The following is a 21,648-nucleotide window of genomic DNA, read 5'->3' on the forward strand; positions in this document are numbered from 1 at the left end:
ATAGATAAAAAAGTTGGCACTGCGCATGCGCAAAATAAAATTTTGAAACTGGCGCTAGATTTTCCTTTATCCCAAGTGCCTATGTATCAAATTTCGTTTAAATTCTTCCATAAATAAAAAAGTTGGCACTGCGCATGCGCAAAACCAAATTTTGAAATTGGCGTTTTATTTTCCTTTATCCCAAGTGCCTATGTATCAAATTTCGTTTAAATTCTTCCATAAATAAAAAAGTTGGCACTGCGCATGCGCAAAACCAAATTTTGAATTTGGCAGTTGATTTTCCTTTATTTCAAGTGCCTATGTATCAAATTTCATTCAAATGCTTTTATAAGTAAAAAATTTTGCAATTCGGTTTATAAATGGTCGAGATGCGAAAAGGGCACTGTGAATTTTTAATCGATTCGATTCAACTTTTGGCGTTGCGTATTATATGGCTAAAGCTATGCCCATATTGAATTTCATTCAATTCAGTTCATAACTAACGGAGATGTAAAAGTGATCGAACATTTCTAAACAAAGTTATCGTTCTCACGGACAGATAGATGGACAGACAGACAAAGGAACAGACGGACAGACCAACAGGCAGACGACAGATAGCAATGCAAAATTATAAACGATCTTTAGGATCGTTAATAAACGGCAAAAGTGTAAAATTATGGAACATGTAAAAAACGGTTTTTTGTTTTTTTTACAATAACTTTTTTTATAAGCGGTACAGAAAAAATTCCTTCCTTGGTACAAGACTCGACACCATAACGAACCAAATAGCGAAAAAAGTAGAACAATAGCTCTTAAGATAAAGAACTAGTAGCGTCGCAAAACGAGCGGACAGACGGACGGACGGACGGACAGCCGGACGGACGGACGGACGGACAAAGTGGCCACAATAGCGCATTTTTTTTATTTTTGTGGAAATGCGCTAAAAAGTTTGCAATTCGGTTTATAAATGGTCGAGATGCGAAAAGGCCACTGTGAATTTTGAATCGATTCGATTCAACTTTTGGCATTGCGTATTATATGGCTAAATCTATGCCCATATTGAATTTCATGCAATTCAATTCATAACTAACGGAGATGTAAAAGCGATCGAACATTTCTAAACAAAGTTATCGTTCACACGGACAGATAGATGGACAGACAGACAAAGGAACAGACGGAGAGACCAACCGGGAGGCGACAGATAGCAATGCAAAATTATAAACGATCTCTAGGATCGTTAATAAACGGCAAAAGTGTAAAATTATGGAACATGTAAAAAAAGGTTTTTTGTTTTTTTTACAATAACTTTTTTTGTAAGCGGTACAGAAAAATTTCCTTCCTTGGTACAAGACTCGACACCATAACGAACCAAATAGCGAAAAAAGTAGAACAATAGCTCTTAAGATAAAGAACTAGTAGCGTCGCAAAACGAGCGGACGGACGGACGGACGGACGGATCGACGGACGGACGGACAAAGTGGCCACAATAGCGCATTTTTTTTTATTTTTGTGGAAATGCGCTAAAAAGTGTTTTCCCGAGAAATCGAGGTCGATTTTTGGCGAAAAAGGAAGGTTATTATACACTGCCTTTTTTTGAGGCTTGAAGAAAAAATTGTGTCAGATCGACCCGGGAAAAAATTTTTCTTATAGAATGTGGCCTGTAGTATCCACAATTTCAAACAGTTCCAAGATTGGATTACTATTTCAAAAGTTACAGCCCTTTGAATTTTCTTTCGAAATTGGATTGTGGTCTATAACTGTTGATTGAGAAGTCTAATCGAAAAAGTACGAATTGTTTTGGATTCTACGCACCAAAATTAATAAGAAAAAGTGTTTTCCCGAGAAATTTTGGAGTAGTCGTTTTTTGGTAAAAAAGGAAGGTTAAGTATTCAAATACTATGCGAAGTATTCGAATACCTCTCAAAGTATTCAAATATCTTGCGAAGTATTCGAATACTAAATATTAGTGAAAGTATTTGAGTTACAAATACAAATATTGCTTCCATAAAAGTATTTAATTACAAAGTATTTGAATACTTTAAAGGATTTGAATACTAAAAAGTATTTACAAAATCGAATAGTCCCCCAGTTTGAAAGACAAGGCATCCCTTTTGTTAATTGTTTATTTAATATACTCAGTGACATGGAAATTGCAACACCAAGAAGGAGTTGGAATTTTTTGACCAAACTTTGCAGAAACGTTTAACTACTAAAAGGTAACAATTGATTAAAATTTCATTCATATGGATCAAGTGGTAATGGCTTATTTGACAGTTCTTTCATTTTTTTCTAGTATTCTTATATCGTGTACGTTTTGCGAGATTTTGTTCAGTTCTTATTGTTTTCGTGTTTAATCGTTTCTTTTGAGGCTGTGATCATGCCTAGATACGCCAAAGTGGAAATTACCGCGAATTAAGAGAAGTTGACAGGTGTCATATTGCTGGTTTGGGCGGAGGTGGTTTTTCGTTCACAAAAATTGCAAATCATCTTAACCGAAGTCAATCCACCATGATTCGCTGCAATCGGGCATGGATTTGGAAAGGGGCAGGATCGTCGTAGAGAGGAAAGGGAGGGGGTAGGAAAGGGTGGGAGGCGAAAAAGAACAATTGAAGTGCGGGATCGCCATCTTTCACTTATGGCAACAAGAAACCGATTCTCTAGTACCAGGTCAATTGCCGACCAATTGTTAGCTAACGAAGGTCGTCCTGTAACACTTCGAAAGGTTTACCGCAGAATCAGAGCTTACGACTTGCAATCCTATCGGCCACATCTTTTGTTACCATTAACAGCTCATCAGCAGCGTTTGGAGTGGTGTAGGTTGCGACTGCACTGGAACCTAGAGTAGCATTGGGTGGTGTTCAGTGATGAATCCCGATTTTGTTTGGGTATGCATGATGGCCGTATGAAGGGCAGCCGAAGACGAGGGGAACGTCGCAATGTTGAATTTTCTGTTATGAGGCATGTGCACTAAGCTGTGGCCTGTGGGGACTATGGTATGGAGTACTATAACTTATGGGAGTAGGGCTCGTTTGTTATTCATTCGAGGTAATATGACCCCCCCAGCGATATGTGGATGACGTGATAGAACCCGATATTCTTCCATCTCTTCAGCAGTTGGAAGACCCACTTTTCCAGCAGGATAATGCCCCTCCCCACATTGAAAGACGTTCTATGGACTTATTTGCACATGATAATGTCAATTTCTTGCCATAGCCACCCAGATCTCCCAGTATATCGCCTATCGGGCAAGTTTGGGACATTATGAAGAGAAGACTGATGAACTTACCCCATCCTCCGCAGACGCTGCAAGCTCTACACAATGAATTAGAGGTTACTCACAGTTGCTTGGGACACAATGCCTCAAGAGGAAATCGGCCGTCTGCTAAAATCGATGCTACGAAGCGTGAGGGAGTGCGTAACCAATAGGGAGGGACTACTATTATTATTATTAAAAATATGTTTATATTTCATCCTTTTTCTTTTAAATTTTAATCATTTGTTACCTTTTAGTAGCTAAACGTTTCTGCCAAGTTTGGTCAAAAAATTCCAATTCCTTCTTGGTGTTGCAATTTCCATGTCACTGAGTATAAATCAATTACTATGAAACCTACGATGATCGGGTTTGTCATATTGTTTTGTTATCAAAATAAGTTACTAAATACGGATTTTCAAAAAGATCGGAAGAATTTTACTTGGTAATAAACTGTTAATTTTAGGGATTAATTTTTCACATTTTTCCATAAACAACAATAACAATTGAAAATGATCGTTCCGGACCAACTGCATCTTATAGAAAATGTTATTCTAAACAAGTTCATTTCTATTCATTCTTTCCCTCAGAGCAATAGTTAACGAGATATTCGAAGTCAAATGCGAAAAAACTCGACTTTGCCTCCTTTTTTCTTCGTTTTTTGTTAATAACAATACGTTCCGGGCGTTTCCGGCCAGGGGGACTGTGATTTTCGGATTCAGCGGATTTTTTTACATAGGATGCGCTTGGTTTCGTTGAGTGAAGTGACAACATCCAGCCCAAACCGTTATTTGACTGGACTACAAGGATAAACTAACCGTATGGATAAATGGAGGTATAGTGAGAGTAATGTGCGCCCGGGGAAAATTTGCAGATGTTACGAACGTCAGAGTTCATAAAATATTTTCAAAATGGCTGCACTTCTGGAAATACCGGAAGTAGATAGTAACTTCGATATTTTAAATGGCAACCCCTATTTTTTATTGCATTTTTGGATTCTACGTGAAATTTCATTTCTTCTGATACCCACATGTTGATATCTGCCATTTATGATTTTTAAGTTATTTTCACTTTATGAAAAAAAATGTCGGATGCAGATGGTACCTTGATAACTGATTACTTGAAAACGGTTGTAGTCATGGCAACCCATTTTTATCTGTTCATAGACAATGAATAGGGCTTTCTTTTAGTGCACTTACTCACCTACTGAGATCCAAATTTAAGAAACTTCAAAGACTAAAACTCAGTTTTTTTAAATGGAATGACCATGTTGTTACTATTGCCTGAGATATAGAATCGAAATTGGCATATTTTGATATTACATGTTCCTATAGCTATCTTTAACGTTTCTGATTTATTCCCATGTCATTGAATTGATACCATTTTTTTTCGCATTTTCCTTTCAGTAGTTAGCCATGATTTTATAGCAATCGAATTTTAAACAAATCAAGGAAAGGATTCTTTAATATCATTGATTCTAGTCTAAATAATTCATTAATAAAAAAGACAACAATGTGATCAGCTATAATTTAAAACACAAAACTTATATGAAAATAGGATCAAATTATTTAAAAAACCATTTCTTCTTCAACACATGCTCAAAATGAGAGCCTTCGTGTTGCAAACACAATTTAATTCATTTTCTTAAATATTCTCTTGTACATCTCAGAAGAGTTACCAACAGACTTGGAAATATTTCTCCATAATATCAAATAAATGACGTAGATCGTGTGGTTCAACAGTTCCTGAAGTGCGGTTCACGCCCTACTATCAAACAAAACCAAGACAATTTTCAAAAGTTTATCAAAATTCATCATCAAACCTATGGAATACGGCTGGTAAAGTATAATAAGCAAAGAGAAGATACAAATAATATGCCAAAAATTCAAGCTAACATTGAGGGGAGAAGCGCCAGAGGAGATCCACCCGGGAGCAAATTTTTGGGGGTGAATTGTCCGGAAGAGAAATGTGAGGAGCGAAATGTACCGTAAGGGAACTTGAATGAGAGCCATTGTAGTAGCAATTCCAATAACAGCAAATAGTACCTACCAGTACCTACTCTTGGTTGGCAGATACCAGAGGGTTTTGGTTTCCCAAAGTGCGTACGGTACGACCACAAAATTCCTTACTGGTAGAATCGTTTCGATTAAATTGGTACAAGTTTGTTGCGAAAATAACGGCTCGAAATTTTTGTAGCTATTTTTACGAGAGATAAGGAAAAACTGCACAGTAATTGCAATAAAATTACAGTTATCATTAAATCACGTTAAGATAACCATTAACCTAGGTTATTAGTATCGCTAATTTAGCAATATCAGGTTACTATGTGCACAAATCCTCACAGAAGGTGACTGATAGCACAAAATGCTGATTAAAAGTAGTAAGTGGGCGTGTGCCATTTTTAAAACTATGTTATCTTAACTGCTTTCGATGATAAAAATTACCAATATCATTCAATGGCATCTAAATGTTATATGCAATTGCCGTAGATTACTTACGTTTATCGCATTTTTATAAGAAGCGTCTGGGGGCTGGAGGCTGGAGTCGTTCTCGATCGTTCCAGTTATAACCAAACTATGTTTTGAATGGCAGGGAGCATGTAAATGCTAAAATATAAAAACGGCAATCTTTTTAGTACCTAGGTACAACGCTGGTCTAAGGGTTGATTCACAGTTAGAGAGTTAAGTGGTATCCTTACGACAGGAGTAGCTGGGATTTCTTTCAAAATTTCGAAAAAGAAAGTTAGATTTTTCATGTTCACAGTTACCCTGGAGACCAAATCTGGTCGAGATCAGAATTTTTACAAAATCGGCAATAGCATTTTATAAAGCTTCATATACCTCCATGTGTTATACTTTGTGAGAAAGAAAGTAAAGAAAAACCCCAAAATTTGGGATACGGAACGTGTTGGATCCCTGGTTTATTCGGGAAATGTTCGTCTCCTCTCTTGTCCCCTTTTTTTAACATACTATCATACCTAAAACTATATACTACAATATATGGCTGCACCACTACACAGATTGGACACTAATGCTCGCTCTAATAATTCATGTATATATTTTACAACTTTTGGCGCACGGCCTGATGATGGGCAAATTATAAACCCGAAATCGATCGCCCTATTAGAAAATACATAAATTTTCCTTGCACTACCCTTCACTTACCTGAAATTACTCTGGCAAAAAATGGAGATCTTCCCAAAAAGCTGCTATAAACTACGCCGTGCGGGGATTTTACTTGGCTTTGGCACCTGCAGTAACAGGACACCCCGTATTATTTTTACCGTTTACAGTTGCTTGTAAACTGGGTCTAAGCGCAATTTCGATCATGTTATTCTAGTTTGGAGTCATTATTGATTGTATTTAGAATTATTTAATTAATGATGTGTAACTTTTGTTTAAATATGTAATCGCATGTGTTTTGTTTATTGAATTGTAAAGAAATTACATGTTAAAAGATTAGATTTAAACATCTGAAATTATTTGCGTAATTTTTGTAAAAGATTATGTCATGATTTTCTCCAGTGATAGATAAATGTTTTGTTATCGCTGCTTAAGCTAATTAGTTTCAAGATGAGAAAAGTAAAAGAGGAAGTTAAAAGGAAAGAAACATTGTCTTAAATAGAAGAGACGGGCTTTACTCGTTGCTGTTTCTCGTAGATGGGAATCGTTTCCTTTCGATCACGCTCTTTTGGTGGTGATCGTCAATCGTTGCTTGTTTGTTGTGATGGACGCTATTATGTTCTCAATTAAAATTAGAATTAAGTCGAAAAATCTAGCGCGCTGTTGGGGGGAAAAAAAGGATTGTCAATTATTATTTTGTTAGTTAGTTACGGATTGTTTTTTCAATTAGGATATTAAATTCGATATTAATAATTTCTGTACTTCTGCGTTATGATTAATTAAAGTTTACTAAACTAAAGACATGTGAATTTAACTAATAGTGTGCCACCTCAAAATACACAACAATTTTGGCGACGAGATGAAAGTGACATTTGCGTATTGTTTACTTGTCAGGGTAAGCAATCTTTAATTACTTATTATTCGATATTTCCGATCTAACTCGAAATGGATCAAACACAGTTTCAATCGCTTATGGAAGTCTTCAATAATCAACAAAAAGCACTGTTGAAACTATCGCAAAAACATTCGCTGGTCAACCTCAGAAAAGTGGTTTTCAAACACAAGCTCCTGTGAATCCACAAGTTCTTATACCGCCGTTCGAAAATTTCAATGCTTCCAAAGAAAACTTCAAAATGTACAGAGCTCGTTTTGAGAATTACTTGACGATGAAAGGTGTTTTTCAAGACAAAACGTTATGTGCTCAAATGCTCCTGAATTCAATAGGTTCTAGTAATTACCAGTTAATTGTGTCGTTGGTCGCGCCCAAGCAACCTATCGAAAAATCGTACGAAGATATTGTTCAAGTGCTTGAAACTCATTTGTGTCCTAAACGAAACATTTTGGTTGCTCAACACCGTTTCCTGTCTTTGTATCAACAAGACGGGCAGTCCATTGCAGACTACATTGCGGTTTTGCGTCGCGATATTTCCGATTGTGCTTTTGTGTGTCACGCAGAAAATTGTCAAGCCAGTATTGCGGAAATATTTTTGCGTGCCCAACTCATTTGGGGCATACGGGACAATGCTATCCGGGAACAAATTTTGCAATTAGATGATGAAAAATCGAAATTCGACGACATCGTGAAAAAGGCACTTGCACTTGAGGCGTCTAAAATTGATAGCCGTGAAATTTCTAACCGTCAACCAACTTTATCAGTACCTCTTGGAGGAAATGACATAAACAAAATTGGACAGCACAGATCGCGTGCTCCAAATCCATCCACCAACCATGACAATCGAATCAGGTCTTCAAATAGCTCATCTACCAATACACAAAGTTCGTCTCGAGATTCGCGTTCAAAATCACGGTCTCGACTCAATTACTAGCACCTAGGACTCGACAACCGCTGCCTACGTTGCTCTTTTAAGCATCCTACCAAAGATTGCCGCGCTGATAAATCAAAACTGCGGTGTGATTCTTGTAAACGAACGGGTCATGTTGCAGCAGTTTGTATTTCAACTCTCATGCAACAGAAAACCAAGAAGAAAAGATCTGAAACTCAAAACACAAATTTTGTCAACATAAACTCTTTCCATGACTTGAGTGCCATCAACCAAATTATTGACATTTTCGAAAAATCCAGCCCTGGTCAAGACTCAAATAAATATTTTGTTGAAGTTCTCATTGAGGGTAAACCGCAAACCTTCGAAGTGGATTCTGGCGCCGGAATTACGCTCCTTCCGGAACCAGATTTTCAAAAATTGAATTTCAATAAGGCATTACTCAGGCCGACTCATGTTCAATTTCGTTCCTACACCTCCGGAATTTTCAAACCTCTTGGGGTCGCAGAAGTTACAGTACAATACCGAGATCACAAATCGACCGAATTACTATTCATAGTACCAGCTCAGTTTTCGCCACTCCTGGGTAGAACCTGGATTAGACATTTGAAAATTAGCCTTGGAGATATCGACGAACAAAATTCTACATTATCAAATGTAAACTCACTTGACATTATTGCAGACATAATGAGAGATTTTGCTGATATATTTGAGCCCAAAGTCGGATGTGTACCTGGAATCACTTGCTCCCTCGAGTTGCGCCCTAATTCAAGACCAGTTTTCATCAAAGAACGACCTGTCCCATACGCTCTGTTGGAGAAGGTTAATATCGAACTGGACAATCTCGAGAAATCAGGCATTATTTCAAAAATTGAAGTTAGTGACTGGGGTTCTCCTCTAGTCATTATTCCAAAGACTGACAATTCGCTTCGTCTTTGTGTCGACTACAAGATTGGCGTCAATAAACAACTCAAATCGGCTCATTACCCTATAAGAAAGATTGATGATATTCTCAATAATCTTCGAAATTCAAAATTTTTCTGCCATTTGGATCTTTTCAAAGCATATTTACATATTCAAGTATGCGACGAAAGCAAGGCAATTCAAACCATCTCAACACATCGAGGTACTTACCTCATGAATCGTCTTTCGTTTGGTATCAAAACCGCGCCAAGCGAATTCAACAGAATTCTCGATCAGATTTTGGCTAATCTAGATGGAGTCATGTCGTACTATGACAACATAATCGTCCACGGCTCTACATTTGAAGAGTGTAAGCAGAGACTGATAGCTTGCCTCGAAAGGTTAAAAAAGAACGACTTGCATCTGAACAAAGCAATTGATTCATAAAGGAAGTCAATGGGTTTGGACTCAAAAATGCCAAAAGGCATTTCAGCAGCTCAAAACGGAAATCATTAGCGATCGAGTTCTCATGCCATATGATCCATCGCTTCCAGTAAGTTTGGCTTGCGATGCCGGTCCCACGGGAATCGCTGGTGTTTTATCTCACGACGTTAATGGCGTAGAAAGGCCTATAACCTTCATATCAAGATCTTTGACAAACGCAGAAAAAAATTACTCCCAACTTGACCGCGAGGCACTCGCAATAATTTTTTGTGTTTCAAGACTGTATATGTCTTACTTACTGGTCGTCCATTCACGCTAATCACTGATAACCAGCCGCTGACCAGAATTTTACACCCGGAAACGAAAGCTTCCATCCTTTACGTCAGCGAGACTACTTCGATACGCGACTTTTCTTCAAGAGTTCGACTACAAAGTTGTACACAGAAAAGCAGAGGATCACATACATGTTGATTGTCTCTCCAGAGCTACTTATCCTACATCACAATCTAGCTCCTCTACAGAATGCATCATGAGTCTCGAAGTTTCAACCCTTGAAGATCAGATCATCAACCAGATTTCTACTGACGTCATCACCAGTTCAACTATTGCTGAAGAAACAGCCAAGGACGCATTTCTTTCAAACCTTCATGAAGATCTCATTTCTGGAAAACGACGTGATCCCGAATACAGCACTTCCAATGGCATCATTTTCAAGAATCAACGAGTTTTTATACCTGAAGCCCTTCAAAAAAGAGTTCTCTTGGAACTGCATCGAACACATGTGGGCATCGTAAAAATGAAACAGTTGGCAAGACGCCACTGCTTCTGGAAAAACATCGACAAAGACATAGAAGCTATGGTAAAAAACTGCCAGGAATGCGCACTATCCCAGAAAAGTCCAGCTAAAGTTCCTCTCCATCATTGGGACGATCCGCAGCATAATTTTGAACGCGTTCATATTGATTATGCTGGGCCGTTTTTGAATCACCATTTTCTTGTCCTTGTCGATTCCAAGTCAAAGTGGGCTGAAATTCGCATCATTAAAGACGCCCAGACGACTGCAACTACCATAGAGCTGCTATTGGACATTTTTTGCACTCATGGATTCCCTGAAATCATGGTATCAGATAATGCGACTATTTTTCACAGTGACATATTCAAAACCTTCTGTCTGAACAATGCCATTTTGCAAAAGTTTATAGCGCCAGGTCATCCTGCAACTAACGGGTTGGCCGAACGTTATATACAAACCTTGAAACCAAAACTGAAGTGTATGACCGAACCAGGTTCTATTCAACACAAGGTACGCGAAATATTATTCAGATACAGAGCCACTCCTCTCCAGAATGGCAAAACTCCAGCCGAATTGTATTTGAATAGAAACATTAGGTGCCAGCTCGACGTCTTCAAGCCTCCTACTTCAAAAATCCAAAAACGAGTACAATTCGACCTGCCACCATCGCGACAATTCAAAATTGGGGACAAGGTATTAGCAAGATGGTATTCGAATAACAAGAATACTTGGAAATTTGGTTCGATCATCCAAAAATTCGGACATCTCCACTACCAAGTTGAACTTAATAATGGTTACCGGCTCAAACGACACACGAACCAGTTGAGAAAAGCCAACGTCGATATATACCCCAACCGTCAGCCGCCCTTGCAACCTCCACAAATTACTTTAGATTCGGAATCACCTGAAATCAACCACCACTACGAAAAACTGGCGTCCCTGCTCCTACCAGCCAATCCTCGATCGGATGTTATTCCTGATGTCGAAGCTGAACCTTCAGAAGTTGGACAATCTCCAACAGTGGAATCCGTCCGGTGATCTACTCGACCCCGCCATCCTCCAGAACGTTTTAGAGACTATATCATGTGATTCAAACTGTTGTTACAACTGTCATAATTTTGTGGGGGGAGACTATTATGTTCTCAATTTAAATTAGAATTAAGCCTAAAAATCTAGCGCGCTGTTGCTAGGAAAAAAAAAGATTGTCAATTATTATTTTTTTAGTTAGTTACGCATCGCTTTTCAATTAGGATATTAATTTCGACATAAATAGTTCTCTGTACTTCTGTGTTATGGATAATTAAAGTTTACTAAACTAAAGACATGTAAATTTAACTAATAGTGTGCCACCTCAAAATACACAACAGACTCGGACTCTAATTTCACAGGTTGTGAGTTCGAATCCCACATCTTGCCACTTTTCAGTGGTACAGAACATCTTCTGACTACCAGGATTCGGAGGACATGTAAAGCTGGCGGTCACGGCATTCATACCACAACTATCGTAAAGTCACACAGACGGCTGAAAACGTCTGTACCTAGAGAGTGCCACCCATACGATACGATATGATACGAGCTACAAACACCTGTGCGGACATAGGGCATACAGACTGTAAACCCAGCTCTTACAGAAATATTTCAACGCCTTACTTCGTCTTAAACTTTTACAACACTTGTATCAGGAGAATATAATGTCCGAGGAGGTGATTGAACGTTAGGTTAAAGTTTTAGTGTGGTTAGGTTAGCGTGATAGTTCGGTTAGGTGAGAAATCTTGTATCCGGGGAATATAATGAACGAGGAGGTGGTTGAAATTTATGTTAAAGTTTTAGTGAGGTTAGGTAAGAGTGGTAGTTAGGTTAGGTAAGAAATCTTGTATCAGGAGAATATAATGTACGAGGAGATTGACGGTTAGGATAAAATATTAGTGAGGTTAGGATAGAGTGATAGTTAGGTTAGGTCAGAAATCTTGTATCAGGATAATATAATGCGCGAGGAGATTTAAGGTTAGGATAAACTATGAGAGAAGTTAGGTTAGAGTGATAGTTAGGTTAGGTCAGAAATATTGTATCAGGAGAATATAATGCGCGAGGATACAAAGCTAAACTCATAAAAATAATCACCTGCTTCATTTTTTTCCAAAATGGCCACCATTTAAATATTTAACTATTTCGTTTTGAAATATTTAAATGACCATTTTGAAAAAAAATGTGCATTCAAAGTTCGCTGCCCTTTTAGTGCAACAATTGTAGATTATACTAATAAAAATGATCCCCTATATGAACGTCAATGTTAACCACGCCATTTTGGCGCGCATTTTTTGGCACCGTGATTTTTGGTTATCGATTGTCGGCATTCATTTTCTTCTTTCTTCTGTGACCCGTGACAAAGTGTACTTCATTTTAATTAAATAGCTGAAACGTTGGTAAGAACGCATGGAATTTTAATTGTCATCATCCATATTTTCTTAATCTCTGACATTCAATTGGGGATTCTGGAATAATTAGTGAACGGTCGCCTTTAACTCCGTAGGAGGGTATAATTGCGTTTTTTCTTCTTTATCGTCAGTACCGCCATTTGCATTTCCATTTGAAATGGACCGGTTCTTTAGATACAGCTGTCGACAATGTTTCCATCAACAATTGATGCTTCTTCTATAATGAACCCTCTTATTTAAGAGGTATGTACATTTTATGACATCAACGTAGAGGGTTTACCTTTGATTTCTTTTAGGCTTTAAATTTTTAGTTCCTTCATCCTTCAAACTCAAATTTAATCAAACTGTAAGGACCAACTTAAGTATACCAAAATGCAGTGCTGCAAGCCACCATGGTTGGCCTAATCAGTGGCAGCAGCATGATAAGACACGCCTCGTACCTAGGTATCTAGTATGACCGATCTCCTCAAAAAACCAAAAATCATCTGAAAGATCGTCAATTTCCTGAGTAAGAAAAACCACTGCTGCATTTTCCAAACAGTAGAGAAAGTAGTTGCTGCAGCGGTTGAAGGTCGCCCTTCGCGCATTTGATGTATTAAAGAGAAACCTATCCAAGAATTATTATAAAACAAAAAATTGTATTTGGTCTTTCAGGTAGTTAGGTTCAGCCCCAATAAGTTGTCGCTTTTGAACAATAAAGAATTTGGAGACCTATTAATTACAAATTGTAAGTTTTCGAGAAAATTTATTTTCTTTAAGCACAAAGGTGGTCGTTTGAACACAATTTCGATCACGAAATTTGAATTTGAAGTGTAATGTAATTTTATTTAAGAATTATTTGTTGTGTAATTTTGTGTAAATAATCGCGTAGTATTTTGACTTTATTTTATTGTTTACTTAGAAAGACTAAGGACATTTGGAAATAATGCTTTGTTAAAGTTATAAGAAATTCGTTATCGCTGCGTAAGTTAATTAGTTTCAAAACCAGCAGATTTCGCCACAGATGTTTAATTTCGATGGCGCAAACTGAAGCAGAGGACACTGAGAGAGGGAAGAATGTTTTAAATAGTAGAGGAAGACTTGAATCGTATTTGTTTTTGAGACGGACTTTAATAGAACCCATTGTCGTTAAAATCGTAATTCAAGTGCAATCAAAGAAGTGTAGTTCCGAGGTATCATTATTTGGTGTCTGTGTTTGCGCATCAGTTAACGAAAACCGCAGTTCCGATCGGATATATTGGACTATTAATACTTTAAGATAATTAAGGTTTCTTTAATTAATTGTTTCAATCGATATGTAGCTATGTGTACTTTGGCTCTGAATACCTAGTTTTCTTTCATGCAAATATAAAAAGTAAAAATATCTCATTGGGTTCCAATGTAGAAGACAAATTTGTTCCAATAAATGTTTCTAATTATTTAAAAATATCACCAAGATATTTTAATTTCAATTTAATTTTAATTCTATACGTGCTTGAGTATTTAAAATATTTCTGAAGTATATATTTATTTTATGGAAAATTAATCTTCCAAATCTTTAGCTTGCGGCAGTATTTAAAAGTAAAACGGCGCTCCATACCGGCAAAAACCTATTTACCATGCTAATAATGTAAAATACTATTACATCCTGCACGGTAACCCTATCTGAAACAAATCTAATTATGCGCGCTTGTTATTTCTACGTACCTACCTTGGTGGATCTCTACTCATACACAATTACAAAGTTTAATCGATATAACCCATACCAAAGGTCTTTCATTTCAATGCATCTAAATTTGTCGCGTGTCATCCATAACCCTGTCGAAATGTGTAAAAAGCCCTATTCATATTTACTTTCGGATTAACGGGGAAAGCACCACTCACAATTACAAAAAAATACTTACACAGGCGCGTTTGGAATACAAAAAACTAATGCATTTAAAAGCTTCCTTTGTACTTTCGTTTATTGCTAACAAATTCGTTGGCGTAAGGAATTACGTACTTTTTACTAATTTCTTAAATCCACATTTCGCCTTTGATATTTCCAGCGCACAGAGTACCTACCTAACTTTAAATCGCAATCACAAACATTTTCCTAGCAAATGTATACAAATAAAGGACACGATTTTAATTACAAACTTTTTGAACGACAAACGGGAATAGCGTATTTATTTATTTCAGGCTTTACTTAACCCTAAATTTCATTTATAATTTAGCATTGGTTTAGTTTATTTTGTGTTATACTTCGACGTGGGCGGATTTTTCCTATCGATGTAATGGCGTTATATTCCGTTTGGTGACATTATTCATGCACGGAATTTAAATTAATATAAAATTTTTTTACCAGTCCTGGCGTGTTGCTAAACAAAAAAAAAATAATTTGTCAACCTGGAAAATACATAATAGAATGTCAGTATCTCACAAAACGTGGCAACTTCGTGAATTTGATTGAAACTTTAATCTGCCATAATTGCAAATGGTTGTAAAAATAATTCGTATGACAGTAACGTTGTTGGAACGTCGCGCTGGTAATGTCGTTACAAAACAATCACGTTGCATTTGTACAGATAGGTAGCTTGGAAAATTGTAAATTCGGGCCAACAGTACAGATCTTTGTACGTAGTATGTGCGAAACAAAACGCCACCTGAAAATGTTGTTAGTAAAACAATTTTATGGCACAGCGCAAACTGAAAGCTGTGCGTTGTGGGTGTTTTACGGCTGGAAAAACTGGAAAATCTGCTTGAATTTGAATAAGCGTTGCGTAGGAATAAAGGAACGGAATAATTTCCGGGGGATCGCTAAATGTGAGTTCATGTAAATGCTTGTTCTATATTTCAAAATTGCTTTTAGAGTTATTTTTATTCCCTCATTCAATTACAGTTTCATACACCCCAGGTGTTTCGCCTCCAACAACAAAATCTCGGCATTGTAAATATTCTTCTGCTCCCTGCCATGGTAGAATGACAATCGCAATTTTAATGTAGGTAAATGTTTGCTTTTTAGATTTAGATTAAAAACAGCAACAAGAGAAAGGGCTTAATTCGGCTTATAGTTAGCAGGAGCTTGAGCAACAAATTTCATTAGACTTGAAATTAATGATATTTTATTGAACTCTAAATATTAGAAGCACTAAAAAAGGTTTCGAATCGAATTAGTATAAAATCACTATACGATTTAAACAGTTATGTGGATCCTCAATCATCCGAAAGGTACAAAAATTTTAGTCTCTCCCCACAAATTACGTGACTATGCTCAACACTTGAAATTTGGTTGTCCATCCTGGTGGTACATGATGTTAATTAAGCCGCGGTTAAATAACTGTAATAGAATTAATTATTTACAACGGTGAAAAAGTAGTGCAAGTATGGAAAGTCAGAGACGATTTCGTATTTTAGGGACTGAACCTCTACCCAGGATTGTAAAACATGGTATTTTTCTGGAACAGTACGAGAGATAGTCACCGCACGGTCGCTATCCCTTATTCTTTTTCGGTGCGAGATGTAAAGGAGATGCCCAATATGAGACTGGTGGAGGTGTTAATAAAATGCAACGTGTAACGCTATTTTCTTACCATTTGATATTGCCGATTTGGATTCTATTTACATGATCTGGGATTGTTCCGTTTTATTTATTTATTTATTTATTTATTTATTTATTTATTTATTTATTTATTTATTTATTTATTTATTTATTTATTTATTTATTTATTTATTTATTTATTTATTTATTTATTTATTTATTTATTTATTTATTTATTTATTTATTTATTTATTTATTTATTATCCCTCTCTTGTTCTGGGCCCTTTAATCCACTAGGTGCAGTTTTATTTCTTTTCTCGTTTAGTAAAGTTTCAGCTCTCGAGCTGATTAGGTGTACCTAAACAGTTTTTCTCTTGGTACGCCATGCATCCCCAGGTTCAATACTATAACGCTCTGTTGATTAACAATTTAGTTTGTTTGGATTGAAAAATGAAAATTGCAATTAGAAAACTGGCACAAAAATATAACATTGAATAAATTGACCCGGTAACTAGCTCAGTCGGTTGGATATTTTACCTGTCTCAGGGTAGTTTGCTGAAGGAACCTTCCCCAGCTGAAATAATTATTAAAATATGGAATGCTAATAATTTGCACTGTCCAATTCAAGAACAACGACAGAAATTGTTAACTTTTGATATATTGAAGGAAAACAGACACGGAAATTAATTGTAAACTTACGTATGCATTTGCTTAGCTACAGTAATTTTTATGAAATTATTTTACTTGAAATTTCTACCTCGCACGGACCTAAATAACTCCTTCCTAAAGGAGAAATGGCTATTTCTTTCTTACATTTAAATGGTTTAATGGTTTGTTCTGCAAAAGCAGCTTATTTTGTTTTGTATTAACGCAGTATATAATGGAAACCTTCCGGGTTCGATTCCCTTGACATGAACTTTAATTCGAATTTGCGTGAATCCCAGGAAAATATGAAAAAGTCTGTAAAGACTGGTCACAAACTCAGAGATTTCTTTCGATACAAAGTTCATACAATTTTACATAAGTTTTTCGTCACCTTTATGATCCGGTTCTGAATTTAGTTGGTCTAGTGATAGTTCAAAATTGGTTTTGATAAGAGACAATAAAGATGTTGATCGGAATTTATAATAACAATACAATATGTGTAACAAGCCTTGTCGTGGGACCTAGGTGGTTTACAACTCACGGCGATGATTGATTACATTGGTATAGTTGACCAGTGATGGCTGGAAAAGCACTCATAACCCGACGGCCTGGATATGTTTAACTCCAAATACAGCTTTCGGAAAGAAACGGCTTTGAAACGAATCGGTTTATCTGCAGCTTTAGGTCGTGATTCCTTTGGTCAGTTCACAATTTTGATAGTTGATATAAGCCTGAACTCGGTGGTTTTTTTAAATGTTAGTTCCTGAATTTTAGGTTTTAATGTGTGGGAAATTCCATTAGCGACATAAAATGAACACAAATTTCAATCTCGACGTACTATCAATTTTTTATGTTGCAATTTCACTTTATGTGGAATTCTGCCGTTACAATTTAAAACAAAGTCTATTTATTTAGCATAGCAGACATAGCAGAAATTTTACTTCTCTCCTTTGGAGACAATTCCAACTCGCAGTGTCAGATATGTAACGTTACAGTACCTCTTTTTAACACGTAACACGATACCAATTTCCGGCAATCGGGTGCTGACTGTGATAAAGCTCGCTGAACTCCAATCGACAAAATAAATCATTGAACATGACGTTTCGGAACTCTCGGTGCAATGTACGGGAAGTAAATTAATGAAAATGTAATGAGACAATTCTTGATTTCAACAGGATTTAATAACGAAACAGCGAGAGTGTAATCCATAACTAACTAATAATTATTTATTATACAAGACGATAAAGGGATATTTTAACCATTGAGTGAGTTAACCTTCACGAGATGGTAGTTTCTCTTTATCGTCGTCTATAATACAAAACTTTATTTTATAGCAGAAGCCATTGTAAAGCTTCTGACAATTCTGAATTTAATTTAGAGATGTCAAAAATAGTAAGCTTAAATTATGTCGCCGAGACCGCTTCTATAGAAACAGAATTGTCATATGCTCTGGACGCCATTTTATATGGTGGATTTGAATAAGAATGACGGATGTCATTAGAATGCACACTCATCTGTTCCACTTTATCTACCCTTATGGTTAAAGTGATCGGTTTATCTATCCTTACGGTTATACAAGGGTTAACCTAGTCATTCAAACATATTAAAATGTCATTTTAACATATGCTATAAAATAAAAAAAAATAACCAAACCGAAAAAATTATACACCGTCTATAATTCACATGTGATCTTAAATAACCGTGGTTTTTTGTCCACTGTCTTGAATTTACATCGCAACGGTGTCGTGCTAAGAAGGTAAAAGTTAGGAAAAACTAACTGAAACTTTGGGGATATCAGTGCAAACTCACGAGTAGACCACTTATTCCTTCAGAAAGCGCATGTGGATTGTGGAGGTATAAATTATGGATACACTTAGACTTCCCAGTGTGATATTAACAGATTAAATCGGTTGCTAACACTGCCCGAATTGCATAAGTTCGTAACCACTGCTTTGCAGACCTTCGTGTGCATCTACTGGAATTAATTAAGTTGAGGAGAAATTTGAAATTTCAAAGATAGAAGTGCATCATTCTTTGTCGAGTTTTCCTTGCATCCAATAAAAGTGCCAGCAAACGCTACCTTGACATCAGTCATATTTTATAACGGCGGATTCAGCAATATTTTTTTTTCGAATTTTAAGGGATTCTGAACGACAACCTTTAATAATGTAAAAGTAATCCACGCATTCCCACTCGAGTTGGGATACTTCTGTATATCAACACTAGAACCCGTGAATACCGCGCACGAAATTTTCCGTCTGTATTATATCGATAAAGTCGAAAGCGTTCCGTCAATAGCCTTCTAAATTTGTCCTTTCAAATTTTAAAATCGAAAGCTTAACTTTTCATTTTAAAATTACCCGTCACTTCCATACCGTTTCTTTGAATTTTTTAGCAAATAATTAGCAAGTTGTTTTCATTAGGGAGTTTTGATGAAGCCCAAAAGCTTTTACAAATCATCCAATCCCGCTTTTTATCTCTGCTTAATGCTGTTTAGGTAATCCAAGTATTATGACCCTCGTTTTAATAACAAGAGGTATTTTTACATGTATAAATTTTGAACAAAGTGCATTAGGAAACGAACCCTTTTCACTAGAATAAATAAAAATTATATAATGGAAGCGTATTCAATTTACCGTGAATGGGGTAGCGCTCGTTATTACTCATAGCCGCAAATTCAACACATACAGAAATTAATGGAGGTCCGCAACCAAACTTTTTCGCGCCCGCCATGCGAGAAAATGTAATCAATCAAAATCAATTAAATCAATGTATTTTACGGCGCATCAGATCCTATCAATTAGTTCCGGCCATTAGCTCCAGAAAGATCCTTTACTTTTAACATCGGAATCTCTAGCCTGAGATTTAGGGATTACACTTGAAATACGTAGGTGGAACGCTAAAGTACGTTTCAAATTATATTTAAACATGGAAAATTAAACTACAAGTATAAAACTCTTCCGTATGACTTCAAAAGATGCGTTTGGAGTATTGCATTTCAAGGAAAATCTCAAAGCATCAGGCCGTCTTTAAATTTCGAATTGTCACATACTTGGTTACAAAGCATTGGTCACAAAAGAAAAGTAGATTGTTTCCTTTGTATTACATTCGGAAAACACGCTTTGTCTGTGCGGTTGCTGTTTACACCAAACGGAAGTGTTTGCTTAGAAATTTGATTCCATTAAGTGCTTTGTGTAACGGATTTCTCTATTTGCAGTGAGCGTAGTAATAAACAAATAGTAAACTAAGAGCTTGATTAATTCATATACTTACAAGTGGCGAAACTCACCTGAAACAAAAGAAAATTAGGTAAGTTTTAAACCCCAGAGTCCCTAGCAACCATTTTTTTTGTATATAATAAAATTTTGTTTCTTCTATTTTATATTCCGTTCGTGAGGTTTTTCCTCGAATCCCAAATGTTTAACAACCACCTTCGTGCGCCACTCTTTACGCCATTCATTGCCCTTACAACGGATCATAAATTTTTTAACTTCTAGCTTCGAACAAAATTTTACGGTGAGTTCATGTTCGTGGAGATTTTAAGTCTTCGCCAGTTTATCCAACATCACACCAAACGATTTGACTTTGAGAGTCGATTCTTGTTGGACCGCGTCAATTAAATGAGAACTTAGAAAAACACCCTGGAATGTTTAATTAATATCCTCGTCAGGGTCATGCAAAATTGTGAGATCGATTAGAAGGTATATGAAAAATATTATAAAAATTGATAAGAAGTTCAATTTGAAAGGTTTTTATTACTTCCGAAAATATGTTGGAAAAACCGAAATTTGCCAATTTCGTTTTTATTTTTTTCAGATGTTATTTGAACAGTTACGAAAAAAATTAAAACACACTACAAGACAGCGTTGAGAGATTTCCAATGAAACGTTTCGTTTTGGAGAAATCATCATCAACTTTATTTTTTTATATGCCCTGAAAAAAAGTACACACTATATCGAGTAGCATTTTTTATTACGAATACAACGATGTAGGGCACACAAAAGAAAAACAAAAGTTGGAAACTTTTGGTCTCAACGGGATGGTGCACCCGCGCACAATGCCCTAATCGTGTCAGAATACCTATCGGAAATTTCTACTATTTTTCTACTGGCCATATAAACAAATAAAGTTGATGATGATTTCTCCGAAACGAAACGCTGTATTAAAAATCTATTAACGCTGTCTTGTAGAACTCAAAAAGTGTTTTTTTTTATTTTCTGTAACTGTTCAAATAACACCAGTAAGAAATAAAAACAAAAGTGACAAATTTCGGTTTTTCTGGTATATCTTATAAGTAATCGGAATTTTCTGGTTTAGTTTAAAGCATGATAATAGCTGTTTAATTGCGCAACTTTTCCCTAATTTGACCATCATAGTATCATCTATGGTTTCCGAAATCCCTATCCTTATCTTGGACACAGTGTATATTATATTCCATTATTTTCAACCAAAATTTTCGTTCGATGAAACGTTTTCATTTTTTTTTCTTGTTGGGTACACGGGGACCTAGGCATCAGTTGCATACTTTGTCTAATAATTAATCCGGCACTGCGTGTTACGTGTAAGTAGGCCGTGGACGTAGAGGGGCCAGTCTAAGGGAGGGTCCGAGCTATGCCGAGCGACCCGAAGGTGTGCAAAAAAAGTGTAATGTGTTAAACGTCGTTTGCCACCGTGGACGTAGAGAGCCGAGTCTAAGGGAGGGCCCGAGTTATGCTGCGCCATTGTATTCAATGCATGTGTAATACTTTTAACATTAACATTTTATTCGTTATTGATCTAATACAATAACCTCAAAAA

General features: G+C 36.4%; 2 protein-coding genes across 2 annotated transcripts; both read left to right on the forward strand.

Annotated features, from left to right (window-relative positions):
- Window positions 1-8,315: 8,315 nt before the first annotated feature.
- On the forward strand, window positions 8,316-9,482 carry LOC116167093 (uncharacterized protein K02A2.6-like). Its single transcript, XM_031482333.1, has one exon. It carries the CDS (start codon window positions 8,316-8,318, stop codon window positions 9,480-9,482), a length of 1,167 nt encoding a protein of 388 aa, XP_031338193.1.
- A 526-nt stretch (window positions 9,483-10,008) lies between these two features.
- On the forward strand, window positions 10,009-11,310 carry LOC116167095 (uncharacterized protein K02A2.6-like). The gene has a single exon (XM_031482334.1). It carries the CDS (start codon window positions 10,009-10,011, stop codon window positions 11,308-11,310), a length of 1,302 nt encoding a protein of 433 aa, XP_031338194.1.
- Window positions 11,311-21,648: the final 10,338 nt, after the last annotated feature.

Source organism: Photinus pyralis, unplaced genomic scaffold, assembly GCF_008802855.1.
Source record: "Photinus pyralis isolate 1611_PpyrPB1 unplaced genomic scaffold, Ppyr1.3 Ppyr1.4_LG3b, whole genome shotgun sequence".
Classification (NCBI taxonomy): domain Eukaryota; kingdom Metazoa; phylum Arthropoda; class Insecta; order Coleoptera; family Lampyridae; genus Photinus; species Photinus pyralis.

Bases quoted from the DNA above. Each gene is read 5' to 3' on its own strand.
- LOC116167093 (XM_031482333.1), top strand. From the start codon at position 8,316: ATGCAACAGAAAACCAAGAAGAAAAGATCTGAAACTCAAAACACAAAT.
- LOC116167095 (XM_031482334.1), top strand. From the start codon at position 10,009: ATGAGTCTCGAAGTTTCAACCCTTGAAGATCAGATCATCAACCAGATT.